Here is a 17,902-nt window from a genome sequence, read left to right on the forward strand (position 1 = left end):
GTAGCTGGGATTACAGCTGTGTGCCACCAAGCCCAGTTAATTTTTGCATTTTAAGTAGAGATGAAGTTGTACTATGTCAGCTAGGCTGGTCTCCAACTCCTGACCTCAGGTGATCCACCCACCTCAGCCTCCCAAAGTGCTGGGATGACAGGCGTGAGCCACTGTGCCCGGCCCTAAAAGCCCAGATTTCACTACTGCACAATATATCCATGTAATAAACTGTACTTGCATCCCTTAAATTAATACAAATAAAATTTTAATTAAGAAATAATCTGAGCCGGGCGTGGTGGCTCATGCCTGTAATCCCAGCACTTTGGGAGGCCGAGGAGGGTGGATCACGAGGTCAAGAGATCAAGACCATCTTGGTCAACATGGTGAAATCCCATCTCTACTAAAAAGACAAAAAATTAGCTGGGCATGGTGGCGCACGCCTGTAATCCCAGCTACTCAGGAGGCTGAGGCGGGAGAGTTGCCTGAACCCAGGAGGCGGAGGTTGTGGTGAGCTGAGATCGTGCCATTGCACTCCAGCCTGGGTAACAAAAGTGAAACTCCGTCTCAAAAAGAAAAAAAAAAAAAGAAAAAGAAAAAATCTGATCCTCTCTTCCAACTATCAAAAGTAAAAACACTCCATGTACTAAGAGGTACAGAGAACCTGGCTTATGAGGAAAAAATATTTGTAAGCTCACTGTACAGGGGAAGGACAATGATACAACATTGGTAACTGTGAACTTTAAGCAAAGAGGTAACCAATAACAACAATTATTTATGAAACAACTGCTCTGCCAAAAGCCCTGGATCTAATCAGAAGGTGTACTCTGCTTCTTCTGGGTCAGGCAGATGGATAATCCCCCAGCAGATGACAGTCCTAGTTTAGCAGGCTCAAGGTAAGGTCTGCAGGACCTGACACACCAACAATCGGTGGAGCCTGTGTATGGCAGTTCTTCTGCAGAGCTACCACATCAAGGATGGCATCATAGAGTCTATATTTTTAGGGGCAGAAAAAAAGCAGAAAAGCATTTACCAGTATTATCTGAAAGTAAAACAAAACAAAGACAAAACAAAAAGATAAACCTGTTTTAGATAACCAAAAGATAAACCAGCCATAACAACTTTGAACTGGCACAGATAAGCAGAAGAAAAAACTAGCCTCTAAATCCAACTTGTCCAGAGCATATTTTAAATGATTCCAAGTGAGGATCTAGTATGTCATAGTGGGTCCTACTTTCCTTCAACTGCAGGTGTAACTCTGTTACTTTATAATGTTGGGGAACCAAAACCTGAACATATCCCAGAGTGATGACTAATGAATGTATCAGTTATACTAGCGAATACAAAATCTTAATTTCCATTCTAAAAGCATTTCTAATATTACAATGAGAGCTAAACAAGGATCCTTACGTCTTTCTTGTTGACACCTAAACATAAGCTGCACTTAGTCTCAACAAATGATTTTCGTCAAACCTTATTCACTTTTTTTTTTTTTTGAGACAGAGTCTCCCTCTGTTGCTCAGGCTGGAGTGCAGTGGCGTGATCTCAGCTCACTGCAACCTCTGCCTCCCAGGTTCCAGCGATTCTCCTGCCTCAGCCTCTTGAGTAGCTGGGATTACAGATGCAGGTCACTATGCCAGGCTAATTTTTTGTATTTTTAGTAGAGATGGGGTTTCAGCATGTTGGCCAGGCTGGTCTCGAATTCCTAACCTGCCTCGGCCTCCCAAAGTGCTAGGATTACAGGCATGAGCCACTACGCCCAGCCTCGAACTTTTTATTTTTTAAAAGTAGTGAAACCCTTGTTCCAAAGGAATATTAGGTGAAATATAAAAAAGATAAAAACTAGAAGTGCTCAGGTTGAAAGAAAGAAAAGTTCCCTGCCCCCCAGTACCTCCATGAAATAGTCACTCATCTAAAGTAAGCCCATGATGCAAATTTATGCAAAAGTGGCAGGTTACTGAAATGTAGAATCTGGGCATAGTGGGCAATCAAACAAAAGCATGAAGTTTGATGGCTATAGCAGAATTCCAATAGTTTACTGATAATCTTCACCAAATAATGTTAGTTTGATTAGAGTATGAAGTTATAGGGAATCCACAGTAAACCTAGAGAATCAGAAAATAAAGTTTACAATGTGATTTTTATTTTTAAACATTTCTACACTAAAGTTGTAAAGGAAAATACAGTCTCTCTGGGATTATCTTTTACCTAGGGGTGGAAGAAGAGAAAGTGTGGAATCAATGGCTAGGAATGGTTACTATTAGTGAAGAAAAATGGCAGCTGTCAGGATAGGTGCACAGTGGCTCGAGTCTGTAATCCCAGCACTTTGGGAGGCCAAGGCGGGTGATCCCTTAGGCCAGGAGTTCGAGACCAGCCTGGCCAACAAGGCGAACCCCCATATCTATTAAAAATACAAATAAATTAGCTGGGCATGGTGTCACATACCTGTAATACCAGCTATTTGGGAGGCTGAGGCCTGAGAATTGTTTCAACCCAAGAGGCGGAAGCTGCAGTGAGCTGAGATCACACCACTGCACTCCAGCCTGGGTTAACAGAGGCTCTGTCTCGAAAAAAGAAAAAAGGGCCAGGAGCAGTGACTTACACCTGTAATCCCAGCACTTTGGGAGGCCGAGGCAGGTGGATCATCAGGTCAAGAGATCGAGACCATCCTGGTCAACATGGTGAAACCCCATCTCTACTTAAAAAAAAAAAAAAAAATTAGCTGGGCATGGTGGTGCGTGCCTGTAATCCCAGCTACTCGGGAGGCTGAGGCAGGAGAATTGCCTGAACCCAGGAGGCAGAGGTTGCCGTGAGCCAAGATAGCACCATTGCACTCCAGCCTGGGTAACAAGAGCGAAAAAAAAAAAAAGTAGCTATATTTTCTAAATTAACAAAAATTAGGAAGACAATCATGCTATTATGACAAACAATTTCATTTTTTAAGTAACATCAGCCCAAGTCAATATGTAAGAATTTCAGAGCCTTGATACTTAAATTACTCCAATTGATGCTGATACAAGAATTTTTGTACAGATCTTATAACCCCCACTGAGGTTTACGAGTAAGATTTTTGAAGTTTCTTTAAACCAATGATCTACTAAAGAAAGTTAAGTTATGCTGGCAATTTTCTAAGAGTTCGGACAAGTGTTTGCTTCTCATGAAGAGAACCAAAGCACCAGTTAATGTCACTGCTACCTGTGACAGTACTTTATTTATTTTTGAAAACAGATTTTGTTATGTCTCTGTGGAAACATTTAGTATCTGCTAAGATAAAAACTAATCAGAAAGAAAATATCAATCCTGGGAAAGCAAAATGAAGGGGTATGTGTCTAACCTAAGGGTCTGCAACCTGGTTTACAGTGGGAAGCTGGAGGAGGTGAAGGAGAGAATTCTGGCCAATAAACCCTGGCTATGAGAACTGGCCAGGACAGCGGAAGTGCACTGCACTGGGCATGCTCAGCTGGACATATAGAAATCGTTGAATTTTTGTTTCAACTTGGAGTGCCAGTAAAAGATAAAGACTATGCAGATTGATCTCTTCTTCAGATTGCTGCTTCTGTGGGCCAGGATGAGACTGTAGAAGCCCTTCTGGGAAAAGGTGCTCAAGTGAATGCTGTCAATCAAAATGGCTCTACTCCCCTACATTCTGCAGCTTCCAAAAACAGGCATGAGATTGCTGTCATGTTACTAGAACGTGGGGCTAACCCAGATGGTAAGGATCATTATGAGGCTACAGCAATGTACCAGGCCCCAACCAAGAGAAACTTGAAGATGATTCATATCTTTCTGTACTACAAAGCATCCACAAGCATCCAAGACATTGAGGGTAATACCCCTCCACACTTAGCCTATGATAAAGAGTGGAAGAAGCAAAGCTGCTGGTGTCCCAAGGAGCAAATATTTACATTGAGAATAAGGAAGAAAAGAAACCCAGCAACTGGCCAAAGGAGGGTTTAATAAGAGAATGGTCGAAGGTTAAACAGCCTGGCTTTATTCCTACTTCATAGTTGCAGCGTCATCACCAGTGTCCTGGAAACTAATGTATTTGTGCACAAGACCTCACCTACGAATGTTTTCTCACCTTCAGTCTTATAAACATGTTGACTATTGTTCCTACCGAGGTTCTTCTTCTCAACTTACAGCTTGCTTTCCAGGCACTGAATAACTGTTATCATTGTTCTACTGTTGTCGTATGTCCTTGTGTACTGAAATTTCGGTTAATTCTGAGTAAGTAATTCTGTGGCTATTGTGAATCTTCAGCACCCTCCTATACACCTTATATCTGTCTCTGAAATAGAATAGCTCCAACAGCAACAGGCTAGTCGTTCTGCTAGATGGTTCTAGGTGGACCCGTAATGTTCCTCCATATAGTTAAAACATCCTAACTTGTTTTTCAAGCTCACTCAGGCCTATGCCAAATATTTTTTTTTCCCCCAAGCATGAGATTTTATTTTTGTGATAGAAATATTTACATATTTTAGTGGACCAAATTTTAAGTTGGAGGGTGTGCTCTAATATAATGAAAAATAGGCCTGTGTACATGTCTATTTTTTTTTGTTTTTTGATGAGCTACTTCCCAAGGTAAAATATATGTTTTTTTTTTAAAAAAAAAAAAGGGGGGGGGGGAGGAGTTTTAAAGTACCTATATTTGAGTCACCTTATATTGAAAAAAAAATCAAGCTTGTTAAAATGATATTAACAAAATGTATTCTGATTTGTATTTCAGAAACTAAAAAACGCTGAAAGAAAAAAAAAACATCATTCTCATATTTACACATTTTCTTTCCTTCCTACCTTTCCCTCAGAAACATATTTAATACCTGTCTATTTTACTCATTGAGTCAAAAACTGTTGTCACAGCAAAACCCTATTTCTTCTTATAACCCATAAGCCGTCGTTATTGTTACTACTTTAGGATTTACATCTGAAGTGGTGAACATACTTTATTTGCTTTGCATGTGCCACTAGTCCTATATTTAAATAAAACCAGTTGCAAAAACGTTTATATATTTGCATTTTAAAAAATTAATCTCATACAGCTTTGCTTTAAGATTGAGAGCCCACAGCCAGTCTGGAAGCAATCACCCCACTCAATCTTTTTCTAAAATACATAGACCTGAACAGAGGTAGCTGATTTCCATTCTCCTATAAGCTTGGGCAAAAGAGCTTACAGATGGTGGAAACTCTAATGGCTTTCTTTTCCTCTCCTCCTCAATCTCAAATCTACAGAACACGTTAATTCTAACTCTCTGGGGCAGAATGTTCTTCTGGGTTAGCAGATAAAACTGCAGCAAGAGAGGGGTAAGAAAATAAAGTTTAGTCTCCTCTTTCCTTAAGCCTTATGGGAAAATATGCAGTAGTATTGAGGCTAAAAGGGGGATGAGGGAGTTAGAGAACAAGGAAGATTAGAAAGAAAACTACTTTGCAAATGATGACACACATGTACTCAAGAGCTAAACCTGAATAATGAATATCAATTATACTGCTTAGAATGATCATATTAGAACACTATTAAATAAAGATAAGCAGCAGGCTGGAAATATAACCAATTTCTGTATTCTTCTATTCTTACTAACTTCATTGAACTTTTATATTCTCACAGTTTGATACTGCCTCCACAAATATTGATTTTCAAGTTTTTAACTGTATCAATTATTAAATTCTTTATAATTAAGTTTTTATAACCATTTCTTTACTTGGGAGTGTACATTTACGCAAGGCGAAAGATAATACTTATCTAAATACAGCATCCTGTACAAAAATGTTCAGTCAAAGTAATATGTTTTGTCACTTTCCATCAACGTGTGTGAATCCTTTCTACAAAAAACTCTGCTCTAAAAGACGGTCTGATCACCTCAAGAAAGAGGGGTAGGGGCACAAAATCCCACCAGATAGCTCATTCCACACTGGACAGCTTCTGTTCACAGGTTTACATTTCACAATGCTGTGTAACATGCCCATAGCTCTCGGTTCAGCTATAAATTCCCAATCACATGACAGATTTTCAAAACTTTTAAGATACCCCCTGTTCTCCCAATTAACCAGGATCAGTTTTTCTCACCATTCCTTCTGTGATCTCACAGGCTGCTCTCCAAAGGATAAGCTCCAGCTTGTCAGTCTCCCTGGTTCCCTGGATAAACTGTTATTTGGATGTGACATATTTAGAAGATGGTCAAGTTAGAGAACACTACTCTAATTCTGGACATTATTTTTTCAATTAATGCTCCTGAAAAGTGCATTTGTATAAATGATATCCACTTCATAAATCTGACATAAAATATATTTTTAAAAATATGCAGTGCCAGGCCGGGCACAGTGGCTCATGTCTGTAAACCCAGCACTTTGGGAGGTCAAGGCAGGCGGATCACTTGAGGTCAGGCATTCAAGACCAGCCAAACCAATGTGGAGAAATCACATTTCTACTAAAAACACAAAATTAGCCAGGTATGGTGGTCCATGCCTGTAATCCCAGCTACCTGGGAGGCTGAGGCAGGAGAATCGCTTGCACCCAGGAGGCAGAGGATGCGGTGAGCTGAGATTGCGCCATTGCACTCCAGCCTGGACAGTGACAGCAAACCTCTGTATCGGAAAAAAAAAAAAAAAAAAAAGCAAGTAGTGGCTTTTCAGAATTAGCTTGTTCAGCTGGTGATAAAAGAGATATTTTGGACTGAATCTAAGTAACAATCACCAGTGTTCAGTGTCTCCTCAACTGTAGGAACACAAGCATTCTGTTTCTGAAATGAGGGGGAAAAACAAAAAACCAAAAATTAAAGAAACAAATGTCCAGTACAGGCCTTAGGAAAGTCAAAAGACTGATTCATCTTCCAAATCACACCATCAACTGAAATCTCTTACGAAAAAGCAGCACTCTGAATCACTGAAAGAACCTAGGGTTTGCCTAATCTAAACTCTTCTCATCTTATAAATTAGCAGCTGAGGTGAAGCAACTGCTTGCCCAGGAGCGAGCTGGGTCTCAAGGCCACCCTCCAGACCTAAGATGCAGCACTCCTCTCATTACCCATGCTGACCAACTCTACCTCTGACATTCACTAAAAACAAACAGCAGCATGTTCCCTACATACATCTGAAAGCGCCAGAACTTCAATACCCAAGGTTGAAACGGCCTTAAAAAATTAAAAAGCTATGCCAAACCAGCTGAAGCGGTAATACAGAGATTAAGAATCTGTACACATCTCAGGTCAGTCAGATGATCCCGTCACCTCCAGAGAAGAATTCAGCTCTAAGGACACTTGTCTTAAATCACTCTTTTACCATCACCATGGATGCCAAGAGTCACCAGTCACATCTAAGAATCTCTTTCTATCCAAATCATAATAGCTTGTAAAATGAAAACCACAACCTTGGTACCCTTAAAAAACAGGCCAGCTTTTCAAAAAACAGATGTATCAGATGTCTCCCCTTTATTATCTTCCCATTGTTAATACTCTAAATATGTTATTCTGAAAGTCCCTTGGGAAACTAGAGGCTTCCCTTTTTTTTTTTGAAGGGAGGGAGTCGGTAGGAGGCTGGTCTGTTCTCAACTACCTCCAGCTTCCCTATCAAATATTGTTATGTAAGTAATTGAGAAACTAGAACATATGACCACAAAGAAACTTGTATATCAATGGTCTCAGCAGCATTAATGAATAACACCCCCAAAATAGGAACAACTCAAATCAACTGATGGATAAATGAAATGTGGTTATATCCACATAATGGGATATGATTCAGCCACGAAAAGGAATGAAGTACTGACACATGTTCCAACATGGATGAACCCTGAAAACATTATACTAAGTGAATAAAATCACAAAAGGCCAAATATTGTATAATTCCACTCATGACATTGTAGAATAAGCAAATTCATAGGGACAGAAAAGTAAAATGGTGGTTGCCACGGGCTGGGTGGTGGGAGAAATGGGAAGTTATTGTTTAACAGGTACAGAGTTTCAGTTCTGCAAGATTAATAAAGTCTTGAGCTAGATGGTGGTGATGGTTGCACAAGGTGAATGTACATAACTGTACACTTAAAAATGGCTAAAATGGTGAAGTTTATGTATACTTGACAACAATTAATAAATTCATTATTTAAAAAGTGGCTACTGGAAAATGTAAGGCAGCAGTGTTGATTAGGAAAGCAGACAAAGTGAGCTTATAATTTTAACAACAGGGTAGTTTGGGTTCAAAGTCTGGGGCATTTATCACTGATGGGTCTGTTTACCAAAATGAGAATATTTGTTACTATTCCCCAGAACAGGACAGATCCTCTAGAACATACCGTGGATGTAACACAGCATTTTGAAGGTCTCTACGAATTTCCAGACCCTTTTGGACACTATAATCATTTAATATGAGTACATTTGTGGAACCTAGGTACTCAAGGAAAAAAACTGGTAGGGAGTTCATGTTCTTGGCAAATCTGCTCCAGTCCAAGAGGCCAGGAACAGTGTATTACTTTTGGCAATGAAGGCCCTGATTCACTCCGCCTTAACTAATAGATTTAATACAGTTGGGGTTTCTTAAGCGAGGCATTCAACTATTTTGTTTTGCAAACTTGAGCATGTGGCAGTAGAGAAAAAATCTTCAGAGAATTTCCATATGTTAAATTTTCAAATCACCTTCAGTTTTCCACTACAAAAGTAGAAGAGCAAGAGAAGTCCTGGGAAAAATAAAATGGGAAGCTTTTGAAACATAACAGAATGACAAAAAATTTCAGCACTTTAAGGAAATTTGTTTTCTTTCATGCTGGTGTAGTTCATTAATAGCAAACCAACAATCTAACGGTAAATAAATCGCCTGGTTCATCACATTACCTACCAATTATCCAAAAAGTATAATCACACTGTGACTTCTAAGTTTTATTTTAAAAGCTCATCACAGGTGATCTCAGAGATTTAGTAAAATATAACCTAAAATAGTAACAGATACAGATGGCATTTATGCCTGTAAATTATAATCATTACATATTATCTTTTAGCACATTCATTTTCCTGACCTCAACTCATGGACAAAACAGAACCCTAAAATATGCACCAGGACCAGCGTGCCATCTCACAGGTGTGGCTCACAGCTGTAATCCTAGCACTTTGGAAAACTGAGGTGGGAGGATCCTTGAGCCCAGCAGTTCAAGACCAGCTTGGGTAAACATAGTGAAGCCTCCACTTAAAAAAAAAAAGAAAAAGAAAAAGAAAAAGCCAGGTGTGGTGGTGCATGCCAGCTACTCAGGAGGCTGACCTGAGTTGCAGTGAGCAATGATGGTGCTCTAGGCTGGGTTACAAAGGGAGACTCTGGGAATTTGCTTTTTTTTTTTTTCCCCTGCTCTCTCTCTAACATCTATGTCAGAGGCGAGAACAAAGTAGGCACTCAATAAATGCAGACTGAATGAATGAATCCGTGCCCAGAAAAGACTTACAGATATGACATCAAGTAAGTATTTGCAGTCAAAGAGGCAATGTATCAGATGTGTCACAAACTAAATCCTAGGAGGCTTCATAAGAGATTTAGTTCATTCTCAGAGAGGAGGGTGGCAAAAGCTACTGAGTTGGGGCCACTAACTTAGGTAGAAAATTTGCATTTACTGCAAAAAACTTCTGGTGCGGTTCCAGAGGCAAGAAAGCAAGGCGTTCTAGAAAGTCCTTGCTCAACTCCACTGAGTCAGAATAGCTGCTGTCAAGCTTCTGAGTAACAAGGAATGAATGACTGGAAAGACAGGGTGAGGATAGGATGGGGAACCTTGAATGTGAAGCTGGAGTCTGCTGCCATGACTGGTAGGCAGTGAGGAGATGCAGCAGATATTAAAGTAGAGAAGGGATATGATTCTAATGCCACTTTAAGAGGATTAATCTAGTTGTGTTCAGCAGGTCCCATTAAGAAAGGTCCAGTGGGCCAGGTACAGTGGCTCACACCTGTAATGCCAGCACTCTGGGAGGCCAAGGTAGTATATCACTTGAGGTCAGGAGTTTGAGAGCAGCCTGGCAAACATGGTGAAACCTGGCTCTACTAAAAATACAAAAAATTAGCCGGGCATGATTGCAGGCACCTGTAATTCCAGCTACTCAGGAGGCTGAAGCAGAGAATCACTGGAACCCCAGTAGGAGGTGGAAGTTGCAGTAAGCCAAGATTGCTCCACTGCACTCTAGCCTGGGCAACAGAGACAGACTCTGCCACAAAAAAAAAAAAAAAAAAAGAAAAGAAAGGCCGGAGGAAGTCAGCTAAGTAAAAGATACCACACCTACCCAACCCTCAGAATCACCTGAGGGAGTTTAAACCCATGCCACATCTTCTCAATCTGAGAGGTCTGGGAAACCATCACTGCCTTAGGAGATAAGATACTGGGGGTGACTGTAAAAGGAGGGGAAAAGAAAAGGTTCACAGGTGAAGATTATAGCCTAAGTAAAAATTTGTGCTAATAATACTGTTTTCATGGACAACAATTTACGTATCAGCCATATGTAAGAAATTTGTACCTTATAACTTCAAACTTCCTTACCAAGAGGTACAGTGACTTAGCACAGTGATGCCTTTCTTTGCTAGAAAATAAAGATAAGATGCAGTGGTCCACTCTACAGTTGGACAGATCTGTATTGAAATCCTTGCTCTGCCACTGACTAGCTTTGTGATCCTACACGTTATTTTACCTCTAGAGGTCTATTTTCTTACAGTGTAACCAGAAGGACACTATCTCATTGTTTTAGTGTCAGAAGGATTAAATGACATGATACAAGTGAATGCTTAAGACAGTTACCATTATCACCTTAAACCAGATGAGATACTAAAATAATCACCTTGAAAATTCTGAGTTCACACTAGGGCACAACCTCTCCAAAAAGCTCAAACTATTATGCCTGAGAATCAGATGTGGTTGCCATAACAACATCTGTTCCTGTACACATTACAATGTGCTACATGCACAGGAGTGTTTTTATACAATATTTTACATCCGTGTGAGCCATGCATACTCAGGTTAGCACATTCTTAACTTCACAAGCTCAGTGACACTTAAAATATTTATGCAACAGAACATCTGCAACTAAAATAAACCTAGGTAACTTAACAGTTATGTAGAAACATAAAGCTGTCATCTAGATTTTGCATATCTTATGTTTTAAAAATTATATAAAGTCACTGGTCTTTTAGGAAGATTTTCAGACTAGAAGATTGGTGCCCACAACTGGAAAACCGTGACTGTGTTGCTGCTTATCCTGGTACTTTGAGTATTCAGATTTCAGGCAAGAATACTAGCAGTGACCGCCGGAATTTCCAGTACACCAGTAGAACCAGCTGTTTTCAGGCTGTACTCCTGTAAAAGTTTAAGATCTGTACACAAACAGAGGGAAGATGATGCCTGAGGAACAAGGTGAAAGCTAGGAAGCCAGGGGTCTGGCCCCTGACCCTTCATCAACTTAAGAGTTCACCTAAAATTGTATTTTGGAAGTGGGGGAAGATGCCTCATGCTTTAAACAAGAAAAACAGACTGAGGATACTTTATAATATACCAATCTAGATAAGGAAAAGTGTGAGGTGAGGAGCACTTCCCAGTTTACTTCACTTTAAATAGGTACTGCAGCAAGGCAGGGGCACAGCACAAAGAGTGATCCTAGCACTCCGCTGCCTACATAAGAACTCCACAGGCATACAGTCACTTGCTGTCACTGTTTAAGTGGACAACCTGGCCTAAGAGCAATTTAAAAAGGGAAATAACTCACAAGCAGCCCTTAAGGGGTATTTTAGGGGAGGACTCTCAAAAATTGAGTTTTTCCTCTGCCGTCACACCACGCAGAAGTTGTGACATTGTCTTCTGTGACCAAACGTGGTTTTTCCCAAGCAGCAGACATCAGCTGGGTGTCCTCTAACTTGGTTATAGTGTCATATTCCACAAGTTGGGAGGCTCAGTCCCTGAGACTGCTCTCCCCTTCTTCAAACACTAACTGGAAGTCTGGGCCTCCAGAAATTCTGATGCTTTAAGCTGGGGTTACTAAGACCCCCCTCAAGTTCTATTAATTTGCTGGAACATCTCTCAAAACGTAGGGAAGCACTTACGTTTGCCAGTTTATTATAAAAAATACAGATAAAGAGATGCATAGGGGCTCGGAGGGTCCATGCTCTCCCTGGGTGCACCACCCTCCAGGAACCTCCATGTTTTCAGCTATCCAAAAGCTCTCTGAAGCCAGTCCTCCTGGGTTTTTATGAAAGCTTCATCCTGTTGGCATCCTTTCCTACCTCCTTTCCCCCAGGTATAGGGTGGGGCCCTCTCTAGGGAGGGTTTCAAGACCCACAATCAGAAAGCTGGGTGAAGATTAGTCTTGCCTTGGGGTGGGTGAAAGGAGTGCAAGAGAAGGTCAGAGAGATTATTTTCTGAGGCCTAACACACCCAATATTCTAACAAAACATGGTAATAGGGGTTATGGGTGTTATGAGCCAGGAACCGTGGTGGACGAAAACCAGTATGTATCATAACACCACAAAAGGACAAGCAGATATGTCCATTTATAAATTATTTCAGAAGCATGCCAGGTGTTTGTATCTAAATGATGTAAAATTCTTCACGCTTTATCAAAACTACTCAGAAATAATTTCCCACAATAGGAAATATATTTCTTTCACTATTCTTAACAGAATAATTTAATTAAACCATGTTCTCAGTTTTTAAGCCATCTCTCAGGATCAAGGATTCACCAAAAGTATCTTTTCAAAAGCATTCTTGTACCAGGTTTTGCCTCTTGATGGCTCAGTTTTTTATACTTTTTCCCAGTTTTTATTTGCATTTTTCTTGTTGCCCCCCCCTTTTTTTTTAAGGCAAATTCTCACTCTGTCGCCTAGGCTGGAGCGCAGTGGCACGGCTCCCTGCAACCTCTGCCTCCCAGGTTGAAGTGATTCTCCTGCCTCAGCCTCCCAAGTAGCTGGGATTACAGCTGTGCGCCACCACACCAGGATAATTTTTTATTTTTAGTAGAGATGGGGTTTCACCATGTTGGCCAGGCTGGTCTCAAACTCCTGACCTGCCCACCTTGGCCTCCCAAAGAAAGTGCTGGGACTACAGGTGGGAGCCACTGAGACTGGCCTCTTACTGCTGTTTTTAAATGTAACTAATTTTGAAGCAGGATTCTGAGCACTTTTTGCATTTGGATACTCCCAGTCTCAGCTCACAAGAGCAAGAATTCTGTCAACCTAAATTTATAATTCCAATCTAAAATTTTAATACATTCCACCGTATTTCCACTACACAGGAATTTCTTCAAAAGAGACCACTCAAAAGGTTCTGAAGTCACCAGCTTCTACCAGAAGAGCAGAGCTTTACAGATGGTCGACTGAACCACAGGTTTCCACAAGCTCTTAAATGGAGCATGAAGGCTTCAGAAAAAGAAAGGGTAAATGCCAGCAATTATCAAAGACAAAAACAATTGCTCAGGAAGAGAATGAACAAGACTGCCTTAAACTAAAAAACTGGGAAAAGAAAAGGGACCATAAACAAAGTTTCTTTTTAGATTCTTATAAAGTTAACTTCAAGGTAGAAATATGCTACTTCAATTAACTGCCACCTGCACAATTTACACCCAAACTCTCCCTGCTGAGGCTGTGGCCAGCTTCTTTAAATATAGGGCCCATTGGGATCCTTGAGTATAAGCTCACAAGGAAGAACAAAACCTTACTATGAAATGATAAAGCATTTATGTGAACCTCCATTAGCCAAACAGCTTACAGGAGCACCACAAAGGCCTGTGTTCTGAGCACAGGCCTAGGAACCAGCCCAGACATATTTGGTGGCTCACTTTATCATTGTATGTGATAATGTCTTGATTTCCCTACTTGTGAAACAAGGACAGTTCTGAGAATCAACAATAATTTATAAAACGCCTGGAAAATGAAATGGGCAAGCCATCAATATTATAATACATAAAGGCCAGCGAGGGGGCCTTTACACTTTACAGTGCATCCTCATTCAAGTTATCACAGTCACAAAAGAAGTGACACATAAATACAACCCACAGCTAAGTGACTCAATTACAAATATATACCCTTACTAAAGAGGGTATCAGGATATGTAGATTCATTTTTAATTCTAACAGCTGGTCAAATAATGCATGACTTTTAGATTATGTGTATGCTTTTAAATTATATCTTTAACTTAAATCTAAAGCTAGGGCATATATTCAGAGCAGCCTTCCCTTTGTAAACTCTATTCAACATTGTCCATGCTTTCCTCTTATTTTCTTTATCTTTATTTCTAGTACACTGCTGAAATTCTTGAGGGGTTCCAGGATTTCTCCAGCAGCTATCTTGGAATCAAGGTTAAGGATCAAAATGCCAAAGTTTGTGAGTGAATCTCAGGGAACCCTGAAGGCAGTGGACTGAATTAATACATAGAGATGAGAGGACCCAGGACTAAAACACTGATATGAATTTTGCATTTTTCATTGATTAGAATAAACACATGTGCCCTGCAATCAAAACTGTCACCTTCCATAGCTGGCTCAAATGTTATCTGTGACTTCCTACACACATACACTCTACATAATCAAGTTGACTTGAGAAGCATAATACGTGAGGAGAGCCTTCTCATTCCAGCGAAGCAGAATATGAATTCTCACTTAAGCTGACCCCAAAACTGGCACATAGCAAAGGTAGGTCATAATGTAACACAGGTGTAAGGAGTACTAAGACACAGAGAGAATGAAAGAACATAATCATCCTCTCCTCACTTTCTAATTAACAGGATCAGACAGACAAACAAAAAAAAAAAAAACAAGAAGTCACAATGGCCACCCATGATGGACAAAGCATGGATGGTTTATCTAATAAAGTATCTCAAAATCAAGGTGGAAAGTGCCAATGTAAAAACAAGAAACAGCTCTCACATTCAAAATATCAATTAATTAGCATGGGGCTTTGGTTTATACCAGTTTCAAACACCAAGTTTCCAAACTAACAATATAAAAGATGTTAACTGACACTGATGTACAACAGCAAAACATGGCATTTGCTCCACAGTCAGTATCACAAACTCTTACAAAACTAGGAGAGGGGCCAGGTATGGTGGCTCATGTCAGTAATTCCAGCTACTCAGGAGGCTGAGGCAGGAGAATCACCTGAACCCAGAAAGCAGAGGTTGTAGTGAGCTGAGATTGTGCCACTGCACTCCAGCCTGGGAGACAGAGCGAGACTGTCTCAAAAACAAACAAAACAATAAACTAGGAAAAGAAAAACTTTAAGTTTATGCAATGCTAGTAACAAGTCAAGCTCTGTGAATCTAACTACAATTAAATTATTTACACATAGGGAGCAATGTTTCTCTTAATGTACATGTGTCTCAGGCAAGAGAATGAAGGTTAAACTCCCACTGAAAGTATTTTACCTTACAAAGGACACAACAGACTTTATGACACTCTTTTAAAGTAAAACTCCATTGGAAGTCCAGGTTGAACAAGTAGCTTATTTACACAACAGTCATGGGTATTTTGCTGTAAACCACAATAATGCTTCTAACCTTATAAAATAAAAATTTCAATTATTTACCTTTTATATCATTTTAAAAATCTTTATTTCACTAACACTTAAATACGTTACTTAGAAAAAAGTATATAAAGTTTAATTCTGGTATGTTTTTTACTACACTTATATGTATTGTCCATCTCAATACATCTAACAAATGCCATCTCAAACTAAATATATTTTCCCCAAACTACACCTCTGATACTTCAACTTTTCATTTGTATTTAATAATACGATAACCATTTCCAGCTCTAGAAAACCCAACTGTATTCTATGTGTATGTGTGCACACACAACACATGCCCCAATTATGAAATCAACTGGCTGAGGTCTATTACAATTATTGCAGTTTTGTTACTTATACAAGATTCTCAAAAGAAAAATGACAAATTCTGAAGTTTTTCTTTTCTCTTTTCTACCCTGTGAAGTATCAATCCCTACTTTCTCCTGTATAGCAAAACAGCTCTATCTTCCTTAGGTTGCAAATTTCACAATAAAACTTGTAGCCAACATCATCTCATTCAACTAATATACTGCTGAGTATTTCAGTTTTCAAAATACTAACGTTTTTAATCCTTTCAAAACTTTTAGGGCCAGGCGTGGTGGCTCACACCTGTAATCCAAGCACTTTGGAGGCCAGGGCTGGCGGATCACCTGAGGTTAGGAGTTCAAGACCAGCCTGACCAACATGGTGAAACCCCACCTTTAAAATTAAAACAAAACAAAAAAACTTTTAAGTAGTTACAAGGAAAGCAACAACTTCACACATAGTATACCTTATGTTTTTAATAATCAAATATAAATAATAAGCCACTGTGGCTTGATAAAAGCCTACCTGTCGGTTACTTGCAAGTGGTACCAAAACCACCTGTTCAATATCCCAAAGTTCTTATTTTAATATAAATAGTATTAAAACTCTTCCTGCACTCTGGTATAAGGAGAAAAAGATAAACTTAAGCAAAGCAAAGCAAATTAACAGAGGGAATGTCTAAAATCAATGACTTCCAAGATTAGCAGTGCCAGGGGCATTAAGAGTTTCAGCCCAATCTCCTATGTTTTCTATACAGGGACTATAAGAACCAAAATCAGGGGGGAGGGAAGAGCTCCCCCCCCAAAAGAAAAAAGAACCAAAATCAAAGAAGTTAATTTCAGTATATAGCAGCTCCTGGTAAGGTAGTCTCAGGAAATTTTTTGACAAAGGCCAAGATAAAGAAAGAATTTCTACCTAAAGTTCAGTTGCACAGACTACCCATTCCCACACTCTAGTTGAGTCTTTTACTATACTTTAATAAGTATACAGTTTACCTACTATAAATCCCAGTCTTCAAGCCCAATTATTTCACCTTTTTTTGGGGGGTAGAGATGGGGTCTCGTTACGTTGCCCAGGCTGGTCTTGAACTTCTGGCCTCAAGTGATCCTCCTGCCTCAGCCTCCCAAAGTTTTGGTTTCACAGGCATGAGCCACCTCGCCTGAACTCCCCTTACTTTTTTTGAGTGTTAAAACCAAGAAACCTTTGAAACTGTAGAATACGTGCTTTCTAAGAGCTCACAGCAAGTTTTCCTTTAAGGGTAAATGACTGTTACCACTTAGGACATCATTTAACATTTGTTAAATAAAACAAAAGCCCCTCCACAAACTTCATCTCCAACATTCCCTCAAATAAGTTGTCTTCAAATTATATGCTCATTACTAGAACTTAAGTAACTGTATATAAAACACCAAATAAAGATAAAAACTCTACCTGTCTACACATACTATACAGTATTTAAAAATTAAAAGAATCCCATTTAAAGATCTGATTTTTTTACAATTACTAAAAAATTGTAAAAGCAATGTAGTCTCTAGTCAAATACCTGTACCAAAGGGCCTCCTTTTCACTCACCAAAACGTTAATTGGTAGCAATTCTCCAATGAAAAATTCTCCTGTTAAGCACCAACTGGTTAACTAGGTATCAAAGAATACACCCATTCAGTTCCCCATAAACTTATCTTGGTGTATTTACGTAAGATACTTGTAACAAAGTCTTAAAGGTACCCACAAACAACCACTGTCAATCGTTAGTAGCAAGAACAAGTTCATGCAAAAGCATGTTTTCATCAGATATTTAAGGCTTTTAGAAGCTTGGAAATTGGGTCATCAAAGTAATAGTAACTGAATACTTAACATACTTTATACACAAGGGTGTAGAATGCAAATGATTACAACAATAACAGCATCTGCAAAAATTTCTCTTAAAGAAGCTGTAAGTCATTTCTTATGTTAATAAGTGTTCAGAACCCACTACTGCAACAGCTCTAACCGGTTCCTTGAAGAATGTGGCTAGGCTGAAATTTTGGAAGTGTTGGCTTTGGTGGTGACCAAGGAGGAAGAAGTCTCTGGCTTCCCTGTTGCTGAAGTTCCCACCCTCCAAAATGAATATACCCAC

General features: G+C 39.5%; 1 protein-coding gene and 1 pseudogene across 6 annotated transcripts in view; one reads left to right on the forward strand and one right to left on the reverse strand.

Annotated features, from left to right (window-relative positions):
• Nucleotides 1-17,902, reverse strand: part of ADNP (activity dependent neuroprotector homeobox) — a 39,350-nt gene that overhangs the window by 18,644 nt on the left and 2,804 nt on the right. Inside the window, exon 2 of one of the 5 annotated variants that reach the window (XM_078371989.1) lies at nucleotides 8,614-8,647. The exons of 2 other annotated variants lie outside the window; for them this stretch is intronic. In XM_078371989.1, coding sequence (XP_078228115.1) covers nucleotides 8,614-8,647 — 34 coding nt within the window. Of the gene's footprint in view, nucleotides 1-6,049; nucleotides 6,128-8,613; nucleotides 8,648-17,358; nucleotides 17,422-17,902 lie in introns of all 5 variants that reach the window. 2 more of the 5 variants (XM_054255466.2, XM_035298924.3) reach the window with 2 other exon arrangements.
• On the forward strand, nucleotides 3,244-10,183 carry LOC118153632 (uncharacterized; annotated as a pseudogene). Its single transcript, XR_013535256.1, has one exon. The product of XR_013535256.1 is annotated as an uncharacterized LOC118153632 (transcript).

The sequence above is a fragment of the Callithrix jacchus genome, chromosome 5 (assembly GCF_049354715.1).
Source record: "Callithrix jacchus isolate 240 chromosome 5, calJac240_pri, whole genome shotgun sequence".
NCBI lineage: Eukaryota > Metazoa > Chordata > Mammalia > Primates > Cebidae > Callithrix > Callithrix jacchus.